The sequence below is a fragment of the Passer domesticus genome, chromosome Z (assembly GCF_036417665.1).
Source record: "Passer domesticus isolate bPasDom1 chromosome Z, bPasDom1.hap1, whole genome shotgun sequence".
In the NCBI taxonomy this organism is placed as follows: domain Eukaryota; kingdom Metazoa; phylum Chordata; class Aves; order Passeriformes; family Passeridae; genus Passer; species Passer domesticus.
The window spans coordinates 42,800,084-42,823,237 of record NC_087512.1 but is presented as its reverse complement, the minus strand read 5'-3'; the positions used below and the strand labels follow the sequence as shown (position 1 = coordinate 42,823,237).

At 37.3% G+C, this 23,154-nt stretch overlaps 1 protein-coding gene across 3 annotated transcripts; it reads left to right on the top strand.

Annotated features, from left to right (window-relative positions):
* Positions 1-22,737, top strand: DIRAS2 (DIRAS family GTPase 2). 3 transcript variants are annotated; one of them, XM_064403701.1, is made up of 2 exons: positions 1-106; positions 18,649-22,737. In XM_064403701.1, the coding sequence occupies exon 2, from the start codon at positions 18,688-18,690 to the stop codon at positions 19,285-19,287; it is 600 nt and encodes a 199-aa protein (XP_064259771.1). In that variant the 5' UTR covers positions 1-106; positions 18,649-18,687; the 3' UTR covers positions 19,288-22,737. The 3 variants fall into 3 exon arrangements, with proteins under 3 accessions (XP_064259771.1, XP_064259769.1, XP_064259770.1); XM_064403699.1 differs by lacking the exon at positions 1-106 and adding an exon at positions 6,246-6,441; XM_064403700.1 differs by lacking the exon at positions 1-106 and adding an exon at positions 6,336-6,630.
* Positions 22,738-23,154: the final 417 nt, after the last annotated feature.

The following is a 23,154-nucleotide window of genomic DNA, read 5'->3' as shown; positions in this document are numbered from 1 at the left end:
AGCCTGCGTGTTCTAGTCACCCGGGAGATTGTAGCAGACTTGGCCATCATGGTGGAACACAGACAGGTGGCTGTGGCATTCAATATCTCTCTTTCAGCCTTGACAGGTAAAAATTAATTTCACTTGAACTGGTAAAGGGCAGGGTTTCTTCTAGCTGAGTGGGGGTAACCTGTAAAATCATCAGCTGTTCTTGGCAAGCTGATGGAACACTGCTTGTTAAAACATTTCTAGAGACACACAGGATCTCTGCAACAACAGCAATGCTGATGAGAGTGTTGATTCAATAGTGTAAAGGGCTGACACAGTGGGACAGAGAAAGTGAAGCACATTAGTCTATCACTCTGTTACAGGACAATGAAAAAGAAATAGACATGTTCTTAGACTTGCTTCGTGCCAGATGTCTTATTCAGGGTCTAGTTTCTGATTGATATTGATTTCAAAAGGTTTGTTCTCTGTGTCAAACACTGCTGTAGTATTTGACATTTCATAACACAGTGAGAGAAATCCACTTGGTGATCAAGCAGTGAAAGACCACAGGGCTCAACTTAGCAGATGCCATTGGCAGATACATGACTCTACTTCCCACTGTGAATATCCTCAAGAAAGACGTGAGTAACACTTCTGTTAATTTACTGGAAGTCATGAGCAACAGAGTTAAGATCAATGAATGACATGTAGTTAACGTCATTCATCTATGTTTATTAAGTCAAAAGTTTCTTAACCTTCCTCCCTTCAACATTCCTTCAGGATGCCTGGCTGATTATGGGTCAAGCACACTGTGGGGCTTAGTGTGAGTAGTGATCAGTAAATGGAAAGACTGTTCTTAACAAACTAATTTGTATCCAGTATATTGTGCCATGGGTGCTTATACATGCTAATAAAGTCAGAAATACTCTGTTTTTTATAAAGGGTTCTTAACCTGAATTTAGAGGTTTCACCAACCTCTAATTATAACATTCCTAATAAGAGTAAATATGGTTTATGGATTTCTAACAAAGCTTAGTTACTGTTTTCTCCTCAAATAAGTTGAATGTGATTCTTGTAATGCTTAAAAGAAAGAAATTTTCTGTTCCTCTGCTTATTATAAATGCCATCAACATTTTTTTAAACAATCATGTTTAATACCAAGCAGTGCTACACTCTTTTACCCTTTCACAGAAAATCAGGTTAAAAGCAGTTAGCTATCAATTTTCAGTGACAATTACACTCTTCCCTTCATAGCCCAGAAAGGTATTAGAGAATGCACTCAGTGGTATATCTCTTTCAATCACCTTTATGATATTTGACATCCCAGAAACCAATGAGGTTTATAACTTGTGTTGCTTTCCCTGTAAATCAGCAGCAAATCTCTTGCTCTCAAGTGCTCCGAAGCAAGTTCTGGAGTTGTGACCCTCATACAGACAATAAGGCAAAAATGTGTTCTTGTTCTATTCCCTTCATCAGGAATCAGGTTAAAACTTAGACAATTTTGGTTCAGAGCAGTGCAGTCAGTAATGGAGATTGCAAGCCAGAGAGGTGTCTAATGGCAACTGTATTCATCCTATTGAGGTGTGAGTGAGAAAGACTGGCTGAAAGCCACTGAAAACTTGTAGAGAAGAAAACGGCACTCTGAAGTCTGCCAATATTTTCTCCAAACTACCAATTTCATCTATAGCCTCTAAAGAATGATGTCTTGCAATTTTGCTGGACTAAGTACTTCTATTGCAAGCTAAGAGCTAGGCTGGATTTTATTGCAACAATAATTTTTTAATTTATGTGTAACCTTTGAACTTTTGTGTGCAACACAAAGTTTCCTTGCCAAAAACAAACAACAAAAAAAAAAACAAACCCCAAAAACAAAACCAAAACCAAAACATAACAAAACAAAACAAAAAAAAAAAACAAAACAAAAAACCAAACTCACCAAAACAAAACTAAAAAACCCAAAAAACCAAAACCAAACCAACCAAACAAAAACCCTAAAAGTTCAAAGCTAGCAAAAACAGTGTTTCATCTATCTGCCAACAGGCCTAAAAATAATACAGCATAAGATGCCCCTCTTCAGAAGAATTGCTTTCTCTGCAACACAGAGCAACACTGGTTCTCAGGCAAAACTTTGCCATTTAAACTTATTGGGTAAGGACCCACCTTTTTAATCCAATCAAATCAAGAGGTAGTCTGGAGTTCCTTCAACATAAATGAGAACCTCGATTACACCCAGGAAGAATTTAGTCCCATCATCTCGTGGATTAGGTGTAAACAACATACAGCCTAATATACTACATATGTTTTAATTGCATTTGATTTAGGCATAAAATGTAATTCTACCAGAGGCAGTCACCTGCACCTCCAGTGCATTATAAATTGCCTGTGATACACTTAGATGAATAGTAAAAATACAGCAAATAATTTGATCATTATATTTTTTTTTATTATATGCATTAGTTTGTTGATAACTGTCTTTTTTTTCCCCATGAGTTTAACAGGTTCTCATCAGTATGCAGGCACTAAAAATACCATGGAAGTTTTATGCTTCATTTACAAAATGGTGGAAGTTGCCTAGTGTTCAGATGCAGTGCACAAATACAAAACATGGTGTTTATGACAAACTGTCTTTTACCTACTGCCGTATCATGGCAAGAGCAGGAGTCTAATTGCTGCACCAAATACAGGGCATTAAAAGATCCACTACTGACAATCAGCTGTCCTGGAAAATCACTCCTAATAATAATTTTTTCAGAAGACTAATTTTTCCCTATTGGAGAAAAATTCCAGTAAATATTTCTGATGCTAAAATATATTGCAATCTCCTCCATATTAATGATGTAGACAACAGTTCAGCTAATTTTTTAGTACAACTAAATGCAGCACAGGAAGATACCAAAATATTATTATAAGTTTACACTAATTATTTGCCACTTTGAAGGATGGTTGGAAAGAAGAATTAAATTTCTTTATGACATTGCATAACTAAGACAGTAACTTCCCAAACATGCAGGAGAAAAGGGATATATTTTAGCCAGTTTGTGGTTTAGTGAAAGCATTCCAGAGAGGAAAACCAGAGAGGTTAACAAGAGGAAAACAATCCTAGAACAGAAAAAAATTAACTTAGTCCTTGCTCTCTGGTGGCCGCTCTTCTTCAAGATTTTGTTCTGCCTTACAGAGAGAAAATCTTTACATGTGAGCCACTGTTTTACATCTTAAATTTTTCCAGGGAAACGGAAGACTTTCTCATTTTCCTATGCAGTATATAGGCCATGGATTGAATTCTGACTAAAAAGCTATACTTTCAGTGCTCATGCAGGTTTGTGCTAAATGTGCATTCAAGCTTTAGGCAGCTCATAAAGCTTTAGGCAGCTCATATTTTGCTAACTAAGCAGATCTCTTGTCCCTTAAATGCCCTCTCTGGCTCAGATGCAGCACAGAAACCTGACAATCACGTAGCTTGCCTAAAACTTTTCTTCGTGAGGGAAGGTTGTAACAGAAATACTCTGGTAGAGCTTTGTGTCCTTGCCTTCTGCACTTTTCCTTCTATGCAGTAACAGATGATGAAGCACACTGTGTTTTATAGAGTGGGGCTCTCTGGTGCTACTGGGAGAAGGGAAGACTTTCCCTGCAAACAGATGCTGTCCATGCTGCCCCCACATTCACATGCATCAGCACCCAGAGCAATGCAACCTCCCTGCAGCTTAGGGTAGGAAAATATTTACCCTGCTGGCCTGTGTGGAACTGACCTGGGTGTTCTGTGGGATTCTCTGCTGGGTTCCTGAGTGAATAGTATTATTAGGCAAGGCATGCCTGAGATTTTGGAAGTGTCTGTCTTGCCTGGCACACCTGAACAAAGCCATTTAAAGCAGAAATTTTATGAAACCCTCACTGAGGATGGTAATAGCCATGTTAGTTTTTAGCAGAGATAGTCAGGGAAATCCCACACAAGACTCTTTTACAGTGAATAATAGCATGAAAATTCTGTGATTCTGATCAGAAAAATATCATAGTGGTTTTGGTGGAATAGAACCTAGGTGGAAGATGTAGAAATTGTTGGACATTTTGTTTCTCAGTGAGGTACATATTTGCAACCTGTATATTAAAAATTGCAGTTCCTTGGACAGGTAAGGAAAGAATGAAGACAGGCTATACCTATACTTTTATTAGAAATAAATTCAATTTTGGAAAGAATCAGCATTTTGAAAAAAGTGTATTTTCAAAGTTTGAACATCCATCCTATTAGAATACAGCGCAAGAACTAGATTTTCCCAGACTTGTAATATGAAGTGAGTGATTGAATGTTGTGGCAAGTGAAGACTCTAAAATTCTACAGATGCTTGCACTGTTTTTAAGGAAAATTGAAAGATGATTTCACAATAAGGATTCACTGAGGAACATAAGCATTCACTGAGGACTGAGATCTGTCAACCTTTGAAAATTATTGAGAAGCCATATTCTTTGTAAATAAAAGAGCATTTTGACTTATTAAATAAATGTGTCTGGATTCTGAATCCATGCTACCATGGGAAGAATCAGGAAAAATCACAGGCAAAATCCCTGAGCAATATTGTAAATTTTATAGCTTGACCTTTGCTGTGTTGCAGTAACTATACAACAACTTTTAATTTATAGTACAATTTTTTCTTTTTGAGATATTAATTAGCTAATTCTCCATGCACACAGGATTAAGATATTGCTGAGAAGCTGTGACAAAGCCAAAGGCAGGACATTGCTGTCAGGCTCTGGGAGCAGGCCTGCAGCTCATGGTTTGTTCCACAGCTTGCTGCCTGGGAGCCTGTGGAAACAGGGCTCAGGATTAATCTCTAGCAGAACTGCACGTTAATGCAAATTATTTCCTCAGGCCATATTTTGCAGGCCATCATGTATCCTAACACACATAGAGGAGAAACATCTTCATTTCTGTGTTCAACAAAAGTGTTAACACAATGAATGAACATTTCATAAAAGCAATCAAAGCAAATCTATTTTTAAAAAGCAAACAAAATATATTTTTAATGCCACTGAAGGTGCCATTTAAAAATTATCACGCCAGCTGTAAGAAGCTAGCTGCTCAACTGGTCAGTCACAGCAAGCATAAAAACTGGATCCTTTCCTTGCTGCTGTGACAGGTTGGTGCCACCAGCCCTCCACAGGGCAATGCTCCTCAAGATGGGCATAGAGCCCTTTTATGTCACAACTCAGCTACACGTTGGCAGCTGGCTCAGAAGAGCCCTAGTCCCTGCTATTTGCTTATAAAGGTAGCATCTCACAGGTCACACAGTACTCTGATCCACAAGGATCACAAGTCCAACCCTTAACATACTTGTTGTGGGATTGAAGCCACAGCTCTGGTGTTTAAAGCACCTTACTCTAACCAGTTGAGCAGATCTAGGGGTCCACACACCTTCCCTGGGGATTCATGCAGATCCATAGAGAGACCCTGTACTTATGCTTCCTTTTTGCAGTGACAGTTCAAAGACCTTCAGTGGACCTCACTTTTAGCCTAGAAATAAAAGTGTTAGAAGCTGCTTTAAAAATGAACAGCTGAAGGAGACACTGGATTTTGCATTTGGATTTTGCACCAAAAAAAGAAGACCAACCAAAAAACAACGACAAAAAAGCCCCAAACAAACCCAAAACTCCCAAACCAAAAAAACCCCCAACAAAACGAATAAACCAAAAAGCCCCAAACAAAGAAAACAAAACAAAAAAACCCCAAACAACAACAAAAACAACAACAACAAAAAAACCCACACAAAAACACCATACCACTAAAAGTAGAGAAAAACTCTTATTTTATCTTTGTCCATAAACCTGCTTTACAGTGCTGTCAGGAAAAAAAAATCTGATCTGTTTCAGATGAGTAAAATTCTGAGGGGTTATGTTGGACAAAAGCTATTTTTAAAGGCACGTTTTTCTTTCTATTGGTTGGTTTTCGGTTTTGGTTTTTTGGGTTTTTTGAGGGGAGGTTTGGTTAGTTTGTGAATAAATATGAGACCTAAGGGATTAAATTTCCAAGTAATAAAAATCAGCACAGCTCCATTGATCTGAATAGGGCTATGCTGTTTCTTTGCCCTGGGGATTAGCTTCACCAAAGGCTTTGTAAGCTTTTTTAACTTAAAGAGACAGGCTTGTTCTCTGTTTCAGAGCTGAAAGAAATGGAGAAATGTAAGCTCAGGTTAATGTAATCTACAGCTTTAAATTATTAACTACAGGGTGTTTGGAGGCTTTAGAGACTAATTGTAAAAATCTACTACATTGGTTGAGAGAACCAGAATATTACAGTCTATGTGTATATATGCCTACACATACATATATTCCACAAGTATTCAGTAGGTGGCAGTTAAAAGCCTAGATGAGCTTTGCAGTCGCCATTTAGGCAGCAGCACTAGCAGAGGCTGGAGTCAGTGTGCCCGTAAAAGCAGAAGGAGGGAGGCTGCGATCCCGGCAACAAGAGCATTATCCACGAGCCAGGTACCGGAGCAGCGGGAGGGGAGCGGACGGCGGGAGCAGGGCAGGGCAGCAGCCAGCCCAGGGAGCTGCAGCCCCCGGCTGAGTCAGGGGCTGCTTCCTGGGGAAGGGAGCCCAGGGCAGAGGGGGAGAGAGCTGGTGCAGTGACAGGCAGAAACTGAAGAGCGTTTGAAGCTTTCTGTTCCTACACAGGTAAATTTCTTTCCATTGTTTTTCTACACTACCTTGCACAATAGGCATAGCTGTGCATTGAATTTGGAGGTCTTCCTTTTCTTCAGCCAAAATCCACAACGCTCACTCGGGCAGAATTTCCTCTGAAGTCAGTGGAGTTTTGCCTGAGTTACAACTGCAAGATATGCTCTAAGCTAATATCTTATGTAGAGAACATGGCATGCTGTAAACTGGGGCTAGCAAGGAAGTCAGATGCTGGTCACAGACACACTGGCCAGCTAACTGTCATTTTTCTGTGTGCTGGGATGCTAGTAATGACCTTTTTTTTCAAGATGCCTTTCATCAAAACTCGATGTGCTGAATTTTGCCCTAGTTTAGAGGACTGCCACTGCAGTGGATTAAGGAGAGATTAATTTTTTATTTCTTTTTAATGAAAGCTACATTTTAGCTGATGGAAGAATATAAAAATGTGGAGACTGACTAAAATAAAACGAGGTGTTTCTTTCTCCAAGACAGATACAACTTTGCAGCATCCCACTGACAGGTAGGATTTTTTTTTCAATAGATTGTCCCTCTCCCAACTGAATGAAAGAAAATAAATCATGAAAGACCATTCTTAAGTGCCTGAGAGCTGCTGAATTCAGATTTGATAACACTTTATCCCTTTCTATCTTCCCCATGAAATGTGGGATGCTCTGTATGCTGCACCACTCAGACATAGAAGGGTGAGCACAGAATGGAACAACAAAATTGGATGCATTTTAATTTTGAAGAATTTTCAGACTGTCCAGTTCTCATGAGCACCTAGTGAGTGAACTCGTATATGCCTGTTTATAAATGCACACACATACATGTAAGCTGTGTACAGCTGTGTATCACCCCACTCCTCTCGAGGCAAATGAGGCTGTTGTATCTTTGCCAAGCTTTACAGTTTACCATTATTTAGAATGTTTGCAGGTCTCAACATATTTAATTCTGGCTTTTAGAGGGCTATCTTGGCTTGCCTCCCTCCTGTTCCCTTTTTTACTTTTCTGACTAATGGACTTCAGTTATGCTCAGGAGCTGCTCTCTGGGGTCCATCTGTCCTTACTAAATGCAGTAGTGCCCAATTCATGCAGAATGGGTTTTGTGCCATTGTCTGGAGCTATGAAATGTGATATTCCTCCAGGCTTCATGCACTCTCTCACACCACACAGAGCATATCTGAGGCTCTTCCATGAAGAAGTGTACAAACATGGAACAAGTTCAACCACACAGCTGCAAATCAGTGGTCCCATGGACCTGGAGAAATGATTGTGATGTACAGCTATTTATCTTTATTCCTGGTAAGAGAGGAGAATGAACTGGTATAAATGAGCAGTGAATACACTTAGGCTAGAAGATTTCAAACCATTAGAGCAGCAAAGATTCTTAAATTACACTCTAGCTGAAGTAATATATAGAAAACCTTTTAAATACCTTTTAGTTGTAACTTGATGGAAGGGATTATGTGAAATGGTTGCCTGCAAAGGCAAAACACTGAATTTGATAATCCAGAAAGTCTCTTTCAGTACTGAATATAATTTTTACTTTTCTCTGGAAGTTGCCTTCTCTAAGGAGTCCATTTGCAAGAGAGTGAAGATCTTCGGAAATACAGTTTTCCACATATCTCACATTAGTCAGATGAAAGCATATTTCTGCAGTGCGCTGCACTATTGTTTACACCAGCAGACTCACAAGTGTTGATGAACCTCAGGCTGAGTAATATCACTTTCTCACAGTGCAGAGCAGACCTCTTTGGAAGTTGATTTAAGTTCAGAGGCTCCTTCTGGCCAAGTGGTCATGATTATATTACACCAGCATTGCAGTCTCTGTAGTACCAATAAAAATAGCGGACTGTATATAAACTGATACTGCTGTTCCTGAAGTCGTTACTACCATTGCTTCTGGTTTCCTTTGAGGATAACCTGATAACTTTGTTTCCTGGATTTCTCTCCTGCTAACCAACACAGCTGCCCATGTAGAAATCCCAGCATTATGTGTGAAAAATCAGACTTGGACTTTCATTGTGACAGAGTACGTGCTATTACCACAAACATTAGATTTTTAAAATAAATGTGGACTAAACAATATTCTGGTTCAAAGGTGGTCCTACAGAAAGACTGCATTCAATTTCATATTCCCTTTTTCTCTCATTATTTATGTTTATAAATTTGTCTTTTTTTTTTTATGGTTTTGATTTATTTTATGCATTGGATTGCATTCAATTCACAGTGTTCCTCAGTAATTCTTCTGTAATACATAATGAGCTGCACATGAATGTGCCCTCTCCCACACTTAGTGCGAATATCAGGACATTTGTACATGTAAACTGAAAGTATTCACTTCTGGGACATTTCGTTTGGTATCTAGACTAATTCCAAATGTTTATCAATTTCTCCTTAATGTTTTACATTACTAGGACTAATTGAGCAATAATCAATATTAAATAGAGGAAGAAAAATGGCAATTTTTAAAACATGTTGCAATATTAGCAATATTTATTTCCTTTTAAAATAACCAATTTCAAAAAAATTACCAAGAGAAATTATTTCTGGAAATTTTCTTTTCTATTTGGTATTTTAACTTAAATACAGATGTTTCCACGTATCAGCAAACACCTACTTTCACTGCATTTTTATTGTGACATTAAAATTAAAGCATACATTAAATTATCTTACCTTACTGCTGGAAGATCAGTGGAAAAGACCACCTGAGTGTCTCTGCAGATATACATACTAATTGAATCAGAAAATATTCTATTTGCCTTTTTGAGAAAAGAAATATTGATTCGTTTTCAACCACAAAGTATTGATAACAGAATAATTATTGAGATGGGTATCAAAGAAAGACAAGAAAATATGAAGAGGTGTGTGTCAGGTGTGTGACAAATGAACTTTTGACTAACACACCTCCTCTTGACAAAATAACTTTAAGTTGAATTTCTCTATCTGAGATTAGTCTCTCTGGCTATGCAGGTCTGCAATATGCTATGGCAGGAAAATCCAGTCAGCATCAGCCTGACTGCAGGTAATGAAATTGGTTTTAGCTGAATCTGAAAAGGTGTCTCAAAAGTGAAGTTATGTCAGCCTTTCAGTTTCATCATTCAAAATATTTATATATTAAAGAAGCCATATGAAAAGGGCAAATTCATTCCCGGACTGGAGTTGTTTCCTTCCCAAAATGCCCAGTAGTTCTTACTTACATTTAATCTAAAGCTAAGAAAAGAACATTTGCCCTTCTCTTATTTTTACTTGTTTATTTTTATACTCTTTCCTGAAAATTTAGCTGACAAATTTTATCTCTTCTGGAAGAGTTAATTATTTAAATAATCAAATATTAGCTACTATCAGTAACTAAAATATTGCAGTTAACCCAAATAAATAACATTACCACTTTCCCAGTCTGTACACGCAAAGCTTACAATGTATTACTCAGTATGTTTTTATCTTCAAAATATAATTTTCATAATATTTTTAATAATACAAGAAAAATAAACATGTATCTGGGAAAATGCTCTTAAGGCTAAACCTACTTTTCTTACTTCAGAATTGAAAGTAGTGCAAGTTGGATTACTGAACATTTATAAGCAATCAGAAAGCTGCTATTACTATATTGTACTCCACAGTTATAATTTAATTGTTGGCTTTCAAAATACTCTGATTTACAGAAAAATTTCAGTGGAAGAACAGGCTTCTTACTAGTCTCTGGAAACATATCAACAACTGTATTATGTTGTTTAATTAATTATCAGGGATAATTTTGGGTCCTGAAACCCACTGCATTAACCTATTCCCAAGTTACTGCCCAATAAACCAGTGGCAAAATATTCTGTTTAAGCCATTGCTTTGAATGGGATATTATTTGGGTTGTGAAAGAGCATCAGAAATATTCCAGTGGTCAGGAAAGCAATATAACTATCCTTCCCAGCCAGGCAAGGAAAATTAATGACAGGAGTTATGTCATAAAAAGACAAGCACTTAACCTTTAATAATTTTTCTTCTACAGCAGATTTGCATAAGTAATCTCATATTACATTAACATTAGGGAATTGAGAACTACAGTGAAAGGCAAAATGGCCACCAGTCTTCAGTTTCCTCTGCTGAATGGAAAACAGTCTTTCATGAATGTACAATTCTTCTATGTAAATATACATATTTATGTGGAAATAGCTTGTTGTCTGTGCTGGGATTTTTATCTCACAATACTTAGATCCATAAGTCAGAACCTATTTTTCTCCAGTGTACAGCTGGAGAAGCAGAAGTTCACACCAACATGTAAAGTCATTGCTCAATACCAAAAATTATTCTACTATTAGAAACCAGAGGGGCTGAAAATTCATGCTGAATCTCTGATCCTGCATTTGCAGGAGTGACAAATTCTGGTTTCTAATCATACTGCTCTGTCCAATGGCATAGCAGTTGAAAGGCAAACATACGATATTTTAAGTTAATCTTTCCATATTTACTTGGTTAAATTAAATCTATTGAAAACTGATGAAAAACTACTGTATTTGGTTACTTAATTTGGGAAGAAAACTTTAAAAAAAAACAGTTCCAAAGGGAGCTGAATAGAATTCTGGTTTTTTGACATTTTTATTTTTATGTGTGCATTAATGACTACCTATCTACACATATGGAAAATCTTCTGCATAATTACTTTCTGAGTTTTGATGATAAGCACTTGGAGATTAGACACTGGGCTACCAAAATACTCAAATAGATAAATCAATAAAGTATCTGACATGCCTAAAGCAAAGCCTGAATTTATACAGGAGCTGTCACGAAATTCTCCTTTTTAAATTTTAAGATTAATCAAGCCACTAAATAGGAAATAACAACCAGTAGGACACCTATGCACCCTGGATAACTTAGAATAATATTTCTGTTTCTGCATGAAAGTGAGGCTTTTTAATGTGGTAAATGTATTAACCTGTCCATCCTAGATAAATTTAGCATAATATTTCTGATGCTAACTGAAAGTAAGGTGTTGTTTTTTTTGGTTTTTTCACACGGTAAGTGCATGCAATGAAGTTGAATCTTGTTTTAAAGTAATGGTTCATTAGTACTTTTTTGTTATGAAAGGATTCGTTCTGAGACAACAGAGCTCTCAGGCAACAACAGAGCAAACAATTTCAGTGTATGCCTATGTGTAAAGCTCTTTGTTGGATCAGGTCCAGCACCTTCTTCATTTTCTGCACGTGAACCCTCATCAGGGAAGGAAATCAATAGATCTTTCTGAATCATTCATTCTTCTGCCACCAGTCCTACCATCTTCAACAAGCAATGCCACTTTAGCTAAGCCTAGTTCCAAAAATCCATAGTATCTGTTGTTCCTACAGGAAACATTGTCTATTTGTCTCCCCTTTCTTTCTTCCGGTTCTTTCCTGCCTAGCAAAACTATTTCGGCCACAACATCTGCTGCCTGTATGTTAGCCAAAGAACAAGTAAAGATTTTCTTACAGTGACAACTATGCATGTGGGATCTCTTTCTTTTACCAAGGTTTCAAAGGCTTCAAACAACTTTGAAAAGCCATTGTTTTGGGAATGAGATTTTCAACATAAGCGTGATGACAATATGACAATTTGCTAAAGCAGTGCACATTACCTGTGACTACAGGACAGCACAGAGGCTGGCTTCTACCTCCTTTACATACAGATGCTCTTAAGACAATAATCTCCAGTAAATACAGGAAAAAAATTCAACAAATTTATCTGAAAACCTCCTGTCCTTTCTATTTCTCTTCTATGTTAGGCCAGGATCATGAAGGAAACCCACAAAACCTCTTAGAGAACTCTTTGAATGACTTTATAATGTTAATTTCAATTTAAAGATGCTAAATTATTCATTTTCCATGCAAATTGAAATGTTTTCAACATTGTAGAGAAGCTAGCTCTAAAATGAAATCTGTTTTTGCTTTCTATGAGTACATTGAATAATAAAAATGTCTGATTTTATCCCTTACTTTTAGATAACCAAGCAAATTGTACAATAAGAACAATGTGTCAGATAAAATCAGCAGGTTTATAACAGTACTTTTTTTGTGAAGAAGATGCCATTTTTCTAAAGAAATCTCTCTGGTCATCTTTCATAGCTGGGAAGAAAAGTGATAAATGCTTTTCTCTCCAACTGTCATTGAGAACAACATAAATAAAAAGTGCTACTGCATTTATGCAGTGAAAAAAAAATCATGATTTAGACTAGCTGATCATCAAAAAGCAGACTTTCAAGGAACATGAGAATAAAAAAGTTCTTTCCATAGGGATTAGAACCTCACGTTGTAGGAAAATGTTGTTTTAACAGTTATCATTTGGTCTTCAAACATGTCCAACTTTCCATTGACTTGAGAAGACCAAAGAATACAAGCAAAGGAATAGAATGAAAAAGCAAGTCTTATATAAAAGATTAAAGTACTGGAAGTAGGAAATTCATCAGCAGATATGGTGAAAATACTACCTGACAAATACTTCTATATGCATAACAAGAAAAAGTTCCTTACAGAGCTCTCTTTCTCCCTTTTATATAACTAATGTGATATTTTTTCACCTGATATTGGGAAAGTGACATTGATCTTACAGTCCTGCTGAAGTCCATCTTGTCTATGGCTACATTCTTCACCTTGCACCTTGTATCTTTGTATAGTGGTGCCATCACCAGATAGCCTCATGGACTGTTAATTTAAATTGAGGCAAGATTTTGAACTAAATGCATTGCCTGCACTTTATTGGTTTTTCACAATAACAATGACAATATAAACAGAGACATTGCCTTAGAGCTTAAAAAAAAAAAAGGAAAAAATATCTATGACTGATATGAGAAGGTTTTACCTGAGGAAAAAAAAAATTCAGGAAATTAATACACAGCATCTGACAACTGCTGAATTTCATATCAGACTGACATCTCAGTAGGACATCATAAGACCTCAAGAAACTGGATCAGTTAAGATGTAATCAAAGTCTCTGACTCCAGAAAGCAAAGGCAACATCACACTGTTTTGTAAAATGAATGCAACACTAAAACATATAATCTAGTTAAAAAATCTCAACTAAACGTACAATTTCTGAAATTTCATGGTCATCTTACAATGCAAACACAGTGAAAATCTTTTGCAACAACACCCAAGACTGGAAACATTGGAGATAGGTTGATTTCTTTTCTGTGCTTATTTTCAAGCATAAACTGAAAGAGTTCACCAGCTGTGAGATTCTAATCTCTTATGGCTCTAAGAGTATTCAAGTAGATTAGTTTTCAGAAGTTATTTTTCAGGCTTCCTATAACTTTTGCCTGTTAATTCATATGCTATCTACAGCTTAAATACCAACATGGCAAACAAGTCATAAATACATTTGAAAAAAAGCTAGACTATAAAAAACCCAATCAAATATAAGAGAGTACTGTGGAGATCCAGTGGCTAAGTACAGGATCAGTGACATGGATTTAATAAATGCCAATGTAATTAATTAATCAGCCAAAGAACATTAGGAGTTTAAACTATGAAGAGCATAATCTGTAACATGAAGTACTTTACTTAAACATTTAAAATGCATATTTTTCCCACTATATAATAGAATAAGTGTTTATGTCATTATTACTCGGATTTGAACTGTATCCTTCTGTCAGAAAAACATTTCAGTTCTTTCACCTGGCATATCAGAAACACCTAGGGAAAGCGTGCAGACTAACATAAAGGTCTGCAACTGAGTTTGAACTGGAGGCAGTGGTTAAATGTGTTGCCCCAGCGAATGGCCCATCAAGCTCACTTGCAGCAGCTGAACTAGAGCAGATCCAGCCTTGTGTTACCAGAGCATCTGCAGAAAACATAGCTAAGTCAGCAGAGGTATAGACTCACTGTTTTGCTGACTTTTGCAATCAGACAATTCAAAATGAAGGGTGTGAATCTATGTTATGAAAATTGCTTTGGCTTTTGAAATAAGGGTAGTATTGATAAACTGACACTTTAGACGATGGTAATAAATTTTCACTGTTGTAGTTTGTGAAAGCAGAAAAGGCAGCAAATGAGGCTTCATTGTAGAACGAGTCCATTCTAACATGTAAAAAGCAACTACTGTTTTCTGTGCAGATTATGAAAGACTGGTTTTTCTGAATCAGAAATGATCTTGTACATCTGAAAAGTCAGACTTTAAAGTTAATTTTTCCATACCCTTGCTGGCCATGATGCCACAAGCTGATTAAATAATGCCATACTTTATTTTGTCCTCCTGTGTGTTTCCGTTAACACCTTTTAAGACAAAGAAACATCTGTAAGTAATAGGATAGTATGGAAAGCATTAATGAATGAACTCTTGTGTGCAAGTGCACCACATTCATATAGAATGATTGCCACTGCAGGAGATTCTGTGACCAGATCCACATAGAAAACGCAAAAAAAATGATAAAAAACATTTGGGGAATTCTTTCTCCAGTGTGATCATAAAGACTTGCATGAGTTATTTTTTTGGGTTTTTGTTGATTTGGTTTTTTTATTTTAGTTCCTGAGCACGAAAAATGTATAAAAATCTGTGATTTTTATTTTGGCAAAACTGAGGATCTTCAGGACTCACAGACCAAACATCATCTGAGGTTGCTGCTCCTTGCAGTCACCCCGGCTGGAAAGAAACAGCTCTGTAGAGAAGGTCCTGGTGCTCCTGGTCATGGTTATGGGGATGCTCAGCAGCGGCCCCAGCTGCAGCAAATCCCCGTGCCCTCTCTGTATGAACAGGAGCAGGGCAGCTGCCGAGGCAGGGGACAATCCCCCTCTGCTCAGCACTCACGGCACAGCAGCGATGCGGTCTGTCCGGTCCGGGCACCCCCAGCCGGGGAAACAGCCGATGAACTGGAGCCAGGGCCGACGGGGCACCGAGGGGTCCAAAGCTGCGGCGCTGGTCTGCTCTGCAGGCTGAGGGACCAGCGCCAGTGCAGCCTCGGGAAGGCAAAGCTGGGGCAGCAATGAGTAGCCCTCAACACCTACAGGAAAGCCATCAAAAAGGTGGAGTTACACTTTTCACAACAGTAGATGTTGGGAGGAGAGACAACAGGTATGGATTGAGAGAGTACCTTAGATTAGGTATAAGAGGGAAAAAAATCGTCCTGATGGTAATCTTGCATTGGAGTTTGTTTCCCAGAGAGACTGTGGGAAAGATTGGGGGTTTTTACAGCTGTACAGGATAGACAACCTGCTCTGGTGTCATGGCTAACCCAGCTGTGATAAACAGTCTGGACCAGAAACCTACTCAGGTCTCTGCCAGCTTTGATATTATGGCAATTTCTAAAGAATATCTGCAAAATTTCCCTACACATTAGATCTGCTATTCTTACCACTGTGAAGTTTTCCTATTGTCTAATGTGAATTTCTTCTACAATGCAAGAACATAACCTCTTTTTCTTTCCACTACACTCTCCGTCTTTGCAACAACCTGCTATGTTTTGAAGATTGTTACCATGCTATTTCAGGACCCCTTAGAACTTTGCTGTATGCTTAATATTTCAGGCCACTAAGTGCCCCATTTCAATTTGTTGTATCTTTTGGGCTACCATATGTGTCAGTTTTCTTGGAGAGTTCTGATTATGTTTAGGGTATACAATGTAATAGAGCAGGAGTACACTCAGCTAGCTTTAAAAATTTTATTTCTCTAGTCCATATTTCACTGATTTTCTTAATAAAAGTTTTCACAGTGCATTTCTTCTCCTAGTCCTGTAGTTCCTAGGCTACATACAATATGATTGTGCAATTCTTAAGCTGCTTCTGAAGTGCAATTCACAGATATTGCTCTCTTGCCTTTTTACTTACAATAAATTTTTAAACTATAATTCTTATGGTAAGTCATTCTGTGCAGTCATCCACAACTGTGAGCTCTAAGACTGCCCCAAATTTGCATGTCTGCAGTTCTTACATACAGATTCATTCTCAGTGGAACAGCATTATGCTAGCTTCTTCTCCTCATTTTTTTTCCAGCTAGGTTTTTTCCTTTCTTTTTTAACATAATGAGCTACTCACTCATTTTCTTTGTTCCTCAGAGAGTTTTGCGTCTTCTATAAATACATACATGAGCATTTTTTCTGAGGCTACCTTTTCTTTCCATTCCTTGAACTCAGAAAAACAATTTTGCTTCAGTGCCTCAGGGTGAACACTCTTATTTATCAATCCTTCCTATATTTAAACAAGCCTCTCAGAGTGACAGTGAATGTAGCACAGGAGAGATTGAAGGGGCGAAGCTGCCTTCTGCCTGAAGCTAGGCTGGGTAGACAGAGCTGTGGCAGCTCTGCGCTTTGCCTCAGGATCAGCATCCCCAATTGCACTGGTTATTCTGCCTACGGTATGGCAGATGAGGAAGTACAACTCCTTCATCCAACAAATTATGTAAGGACAGATGTTTTCAGCTTACTCAGATGTTAGAATTAGGACACTACAGGATGCCCTGTACAAGAAAGATAACTACATCAGGATATGCTTGAACAAATTGAAGACATTAGTGCAGCATGCTTTGCCATAGCTTAAGCCTAACTGGCATAATGAGCATCAAAACGAAAAAACAGAAAATTTGGCATGAGATTGCAACAGGAATAAGGGCATGGGAGGTCCACTAAGATCCACACCTCTAAAGCATCGGTATTGTCTTGCTGCTAGACAGGTAAAAGGTAACTTAAAGTCACCCCCTGCAATGCAGGGACTCCTTCCGCTGCATTGAAGAAATAGCTTGAAGGCTTGCTTTCAAAAGGCAAGAAATTCTTTGGGTTGTTCTAGATTTATTGCTACCCAGGCAAAATTACAACAGGCAAATTTAATCACTTGGTGCCATTAAGGCACTTGGGCAAAGTTCCCTATAAACTCTCCCCTTTTTCTTCAGAACAAATGCAGATGCAGAAAATTTTGCATTTTTTTTCCACATGTACCCCTTATATATATATATCAATTTGGTCTGAAAAGTTACAATACCCTATGCTTTCTTCAGTTTTTAGGGCTCATTTTAAAAGTGTTTATTTGCTTAAATCTCACTAAATATAAAAAGACTGTGTGTACTGATGTGCTGTGTGCCTATTGAGCTGCTACTGATGGGAGGACAAATTGACCTTCACTTTATTTTAATGAATTCTCAAACATCTACAGTTTGTAAACATGTGACTGTTTTACCATTTCTGTTATTTAAAAATGTTTTCCATATTTATGGTCCTACTATACACAGATGGGTTTTGTCAAGGGGAACTGACTGCAGGAATCACAGAATTTTGCGACCTTTGACATATGCCCTTGCCAACCATGGCAATACAAGCCACTAAAAATGTTATGAATATGTCTGCAGAACCTCTCATATAAGTATAACCAGTCTCGTGCCAAATATCATCTTCTGCAAGATAAATATTGGAATAAAAATTCAGACTGAATGTGAGCAATCAGAGTTTATCAAAATGTACTCTTTGACCTGAAATGCCAGTGGCAAAACACACCAAAGTGGGACACATGCTCCTGTGGAGTTAAAAACAAAGCTCAATAAGTGCTGCTGTTGAATAATCCACAGATACATCTTAGTAGTCATTTAGAGCTGTAGTCCAGTCATAGTGGGGATAATTTCCTTAACTACTGAAGAGCTGGAATATTCAGAGTAATCAACTATCATACAGTGATCAATTTTGACTATTATTTTAGATCCATTTAAGATATAGAAGAATAATTTCCTTTCAACAATTTGTTCAGTCCAAGGCCTTGTTGAAATTCCCGGATGCTACTTTTTAGTTTTGTGAATATTAGTCCGGTAGGAAGAATACTGAAACACATGATGTTAATTAAAAATCAGCCATGAAGCGACAAAGATGGTATTTTGCTACCAGTACAGACTGGATTGCAAACCCTAATTTACTACTGAAATAAACCATTCTGAAACCCCCTGCAAGACTTACTAAATTAGTAGAAGCGGTATGCCATCACTTGCATATATTTCTCTTACTGGGAAAGATACCACAGTATGCACTCCACACTTGTACCTGTACTAATGTCTGTTTCCTTGTTTTTGTTGTTTTCTTTCCTAGGATTTCCCCGCTAGCTGAGCAAGTGACAGACAGAGAAACATGCCTGAGCAAAGCAACGATTATAGGGTAGTTGTGTTTGGAGCTGGAGGAGTGGGAAAAAGTTCTTTGGTCCTGAGATTCGTGAAGGGCACTTTCAGGGAGAGCTACATCCCTACCATTGAAGACACCTATCGGCAGGTGATCAGCTGTGATAAGAGCATATGCACTTTGCAGATAACTGACACTACAGGGAGCCATCAGTTTCCAGCCATGCAACGTCTCTCTATTTCTAAAGGACATGCTTTTATTTTGGTTTACTCTATCACCAGCCGACAGTCCTTGGAGGAACTCAAGCCAATCTACGAGCAAATATGTCAGATTAAAGGAGACATAGAAAGCATTCCAATAATGCTGGTGGGGAACAAAAATGATGAGAACCAAAATCGAGAGGTAGAAAGCAGTGAAGGAGAAGCCATGGCTAAGAAGTGGAAATGTGCCTTCATGGAGACCTCTGCCAAGACAAACCACAATGTGAAAGAGTTATTCCAAGAATTGCTAAACCTGGAGAAACGCAGGACTGTGAGTTTGCAAATTGATGGCAAAAAAAGCAAGCAACAGAAAAGGAAGGAGAAGCTGAAAGGAAAATGTGTGGTGATGTGAAATTGCACTGTCAGGAATCAGCTGTGAAGTCTCATCTGACAATACGCATGTAAACCCATAGACAGCAAACAACCATGCAAGATCCTATTTATTAGTATCTGTTTTAAAAGAAATACTTGGAAATTGAAAAAATGAGGTACTGTGATTGCTATTAAAAAAAATGGAAAAATAAAAATATGTGTAGTCTCACAATCAATTAAAGCATATCAGGAAGAAAACAAAAGATGTCCCAGAATACCTTATTTTGTAATTTACAAAAAAGAATTGTCATCATTCACATAATAGGAAAGATTTGGAAAATCAACTTAATATTACCTGCATTTGCATATATTTGCAAGAGAAAAAACATGTATAATATCGGAAGAAAAACAAAGAAATGGTAGTGAAGAAACCTAGAACATACAAATACATGCTGGATGGTGTTAACCATTTCCTTCAAGAACGCTATGGATGAACAATTCTATGCCATTTTAATTAGTGACTGGTGGAAGAGTGTGCTTAAGGTCTTGGATCACCTGAATAAATGAACTACTGCACAGTAAAAGGAAGTGTGGGGATAGCAGTTAAAAGGGAGAGATATTGTCTCTATGCCCCCAGTATGATACTTCTTTCTAGTATGATGCAGTGTTTTAACTAAAGGTTGTGGAAAAGCCAATCCCTGTAAATGAATTGGAGATCATCTTTTCTGGGCTTTGTTTCAAGGATGACCTAAGTTTATGGCCCAAATATATTTCAGAAGAGCAAGCATTTATTTGTTTAGAATGCCAGATAGAATGATGTACGTATGGAACCAGAAAGCTTCCCCAGGGAGAAAGGACTGGGTAGTCACCTTCGAAAGCCTCTGTGGGAGATACTCCGTTCTAATGCTGCTGCCAGTGAAATGGACACAGGGTGTGGTTAGTGAGTGAATGGAATGTCTTTTGAACTGGTGGTACCCTTGGAGTGGGGTTGGCATAGTACACAAATTATCATATTAGCTGACTGATACTTCTTTACATTACTGTATTCCACTTAGAAGGATTTATGCTCATGCCCTATGAGATCTATTGCCTTTATATTGTCTGAAGTATTTTATATTTGCCATTTAAGTAAATTATTTGAACTGCTGTGACTATTTATAGAACCAAATATATATCTAAAGTTAGTGCCCACAAGAGTCTCTAAAATGAGGGGTTTTGGGATAAGCACTACAGGATCTGGAATATTCTGCAGTCAGAACTGTGTTATAATGCAATACAAAGTTCAGAATAGTAAATATATTATTTAAAACATCCTGTAGGGGAAACTGCTCTTCTCAAAACCTTTGAAAGGAGAAAAAAAGTAAAAATTGTGAGCTTTCCTGGATGTCTGTCCAAAGCTTTTTAAAAATTAATATTAAAGACTGAAGCATGTATCCTAGAGATGACAAAGGCCATCTAAGATAAAATAAGCACATCCAATTTTTAAGGGACACATTAAAATATTAAAATTGTGTAAGTCTCAATTTTTACCTAGGAACTGCTTTGAACCAATAAAAAGAGCCTACCATATTTTTAGTAAATGTTTATGTCAAGAAACATGGGAAAATGAAGTCGAGTACTAACATTATTAGCCTGCATGCTAGTGCATTATAAATATCTTCCAGGGGATGTTGAAATGCAGTGTTTGCATTAAAATTTGCTACCTTGTTCCTTTCAAAGTTACTGCTTGCTTATCTTCCACATTTCTATCAAATGTGCAGATATTTCAGAGGCAGAGTAATAGCATACACAAGAATTGCTACTAGCACTGTCTAGAAAGGAGAACAACTTCTCTCATGCAGTCAGAAGAAATGCTGGCACCTGTAGAATTGAATGTGAAACTCCCACTGATTTCAAAGAGACAATTTTTGTGGTGTTTATTTTATTGCATTAAGAAGGGAAAACTGGAAAGAGCATGGAAAAGCTAATGCTCTCCATTAACAGTACATTTCAGGCTCTTACACAACACTCTTTCTTCATAAATATCAAAGCACTTTGCAAAAATGACGACATTATTTTCCTAACTTCTCAGGTGGTGAAAGTGAGGCACAGAGAGAGGAAACAACTGCACATAGATCGTCCAGCAGGATAGTGACAGACCCAGGAACAAAAGCAGATCTCCTCTGTCACAGTCCAGTGCTCATTCTGTGTTTTGTCAGACTGTCTCTTTGCATTCTTAAATAGTTTGTGGAACACATAAAAAAGCCTGGTTTGACCTATACAGCCAAGTGCATCTTTCTTGACAGTCTGTCAATAGATCAAAAAATATTTCCACATCAGGGATGCAAAACACTTAAAAGCACTATGTTTAGTAAGACTTTTATAAATGTTTGTACATTTACTCTTTGTAAAAAAATTTGCTGCTGATGCTCAATGTCACAGCAATGGATTCCATGGATGAAGCTGGAAAATCAGAAAAATTATCAACCTTAAGGCATAATGGGTCACATGCAGAGGTCAAAAGCAGAGAGGTTGCCCTCAGATGCTAACATACCGGTGCCAAAGGTCATCAAGTGTGGCACATGCCTTAGCAGCCAGCATGAATTATGACAGAATCTCAAAGAGAAAAATAAAAGCTATATATAGAACCTTTTAACATTATTGCTTGAACTGGAGGAATTATTTACATAGTAAAATATCTTGCAGAAGTACAATATAGGGGATCTAAATTACTTAAAATGTACTGACTGCAAAGATATTACAGGCTGAAATTTAGCCCTGGACTTTTTTTTTTTGAATGTGCCTCATAGCAAGAATAGAATAATTGTATAGCAAAGATGGAAAAAAACCAAGTACCTGCCAATGTTTAGGCTTGTGGACCATATTTCTTTAGCTCCCAGCTGACTCCTCCCCTGCTACGTAATAAGGCATGAGGTATTTCATGGACTTGCATGTATCAAAGCAAGGCCAGAACAGAAGCAATATTACTCAAGGACCACAGACTCAAAACAGAGCATATTTTATACCCTTGCATTGCCATCCTTGTTTCTACTATTAGATTTTAAATATCTTGCATTCATGTGAGCTGGTTTAAAATGTTTGTTTTGCTATTACATATAGAATTATTTTTTTTAATATGGAAAAAATAAGGTAGAACAAGAAAATATAAAGCTTTATTACATTTTGTGTTTTATTTGGGAATGTGATATGACTATAACAGCCTGTTTAAAATGTATATGCAAAATACTTAAAACATGTAAGTTCTACAGTGAATTTTAGCACCCAGGAAACACAATCTAGCCAAAACAAATCTTTAAAATGCATGACTTTTATATGTAGATATGAAATATTAAGGTATGTTCTAGTCATGAAAATGTGTTGTTGCAATTTCTTTAGCAAATATTTTGTTTTAAAACTGAATAAGAAGTCATTTGTGTCTACTAGTTTCCATGTTTGTGGTGATTTAAACATTCAAAATAAAGTTTTAAATCCTAATACAAATTTGGAAGAAGTCTTGTTGTTGCCTGCATTTTGCTTGATTCATATTATATATTTTTTGAAATTGCAAAGGCAGTTCTCTAAATGAAAACAGACTCTAACATGCTAGGCAGTGTCCCGAAGTCTTCAGCTATACAAATCAGTTCCAAGAGAATTGGAGTAGTATTACCTTACCTAATACTTCTTCTATTATACTCTGGCAAACACACAAAGAAATCTACCTCCACAAAAAAAAACCAAACCAAACCTAAACCAAACCAAAACAGCTTATCAGTGGGTTCTCCTTTTGGCCAACAAAAAGCAAAATAATTCTGGAAGCCACTCTATGTTTTATAATTAGCTTTAAAATAATGGCAGATAGAACTGTATGCTTGTGAAAAATTGATACTTAATGTATGGATCCTACTATTCCTGCTCATTTCTAAAAAAT

What these genes read in the sequence shown, in the direction of transcription:
- DIRAS2 (XM_064403701.1), top strand. Translation starts at nt 18,688, where the DNA reads ATGCCTGAGCAAAGCAACGATTATAGGGTAGTTGTGTTTGGAGCTGGA.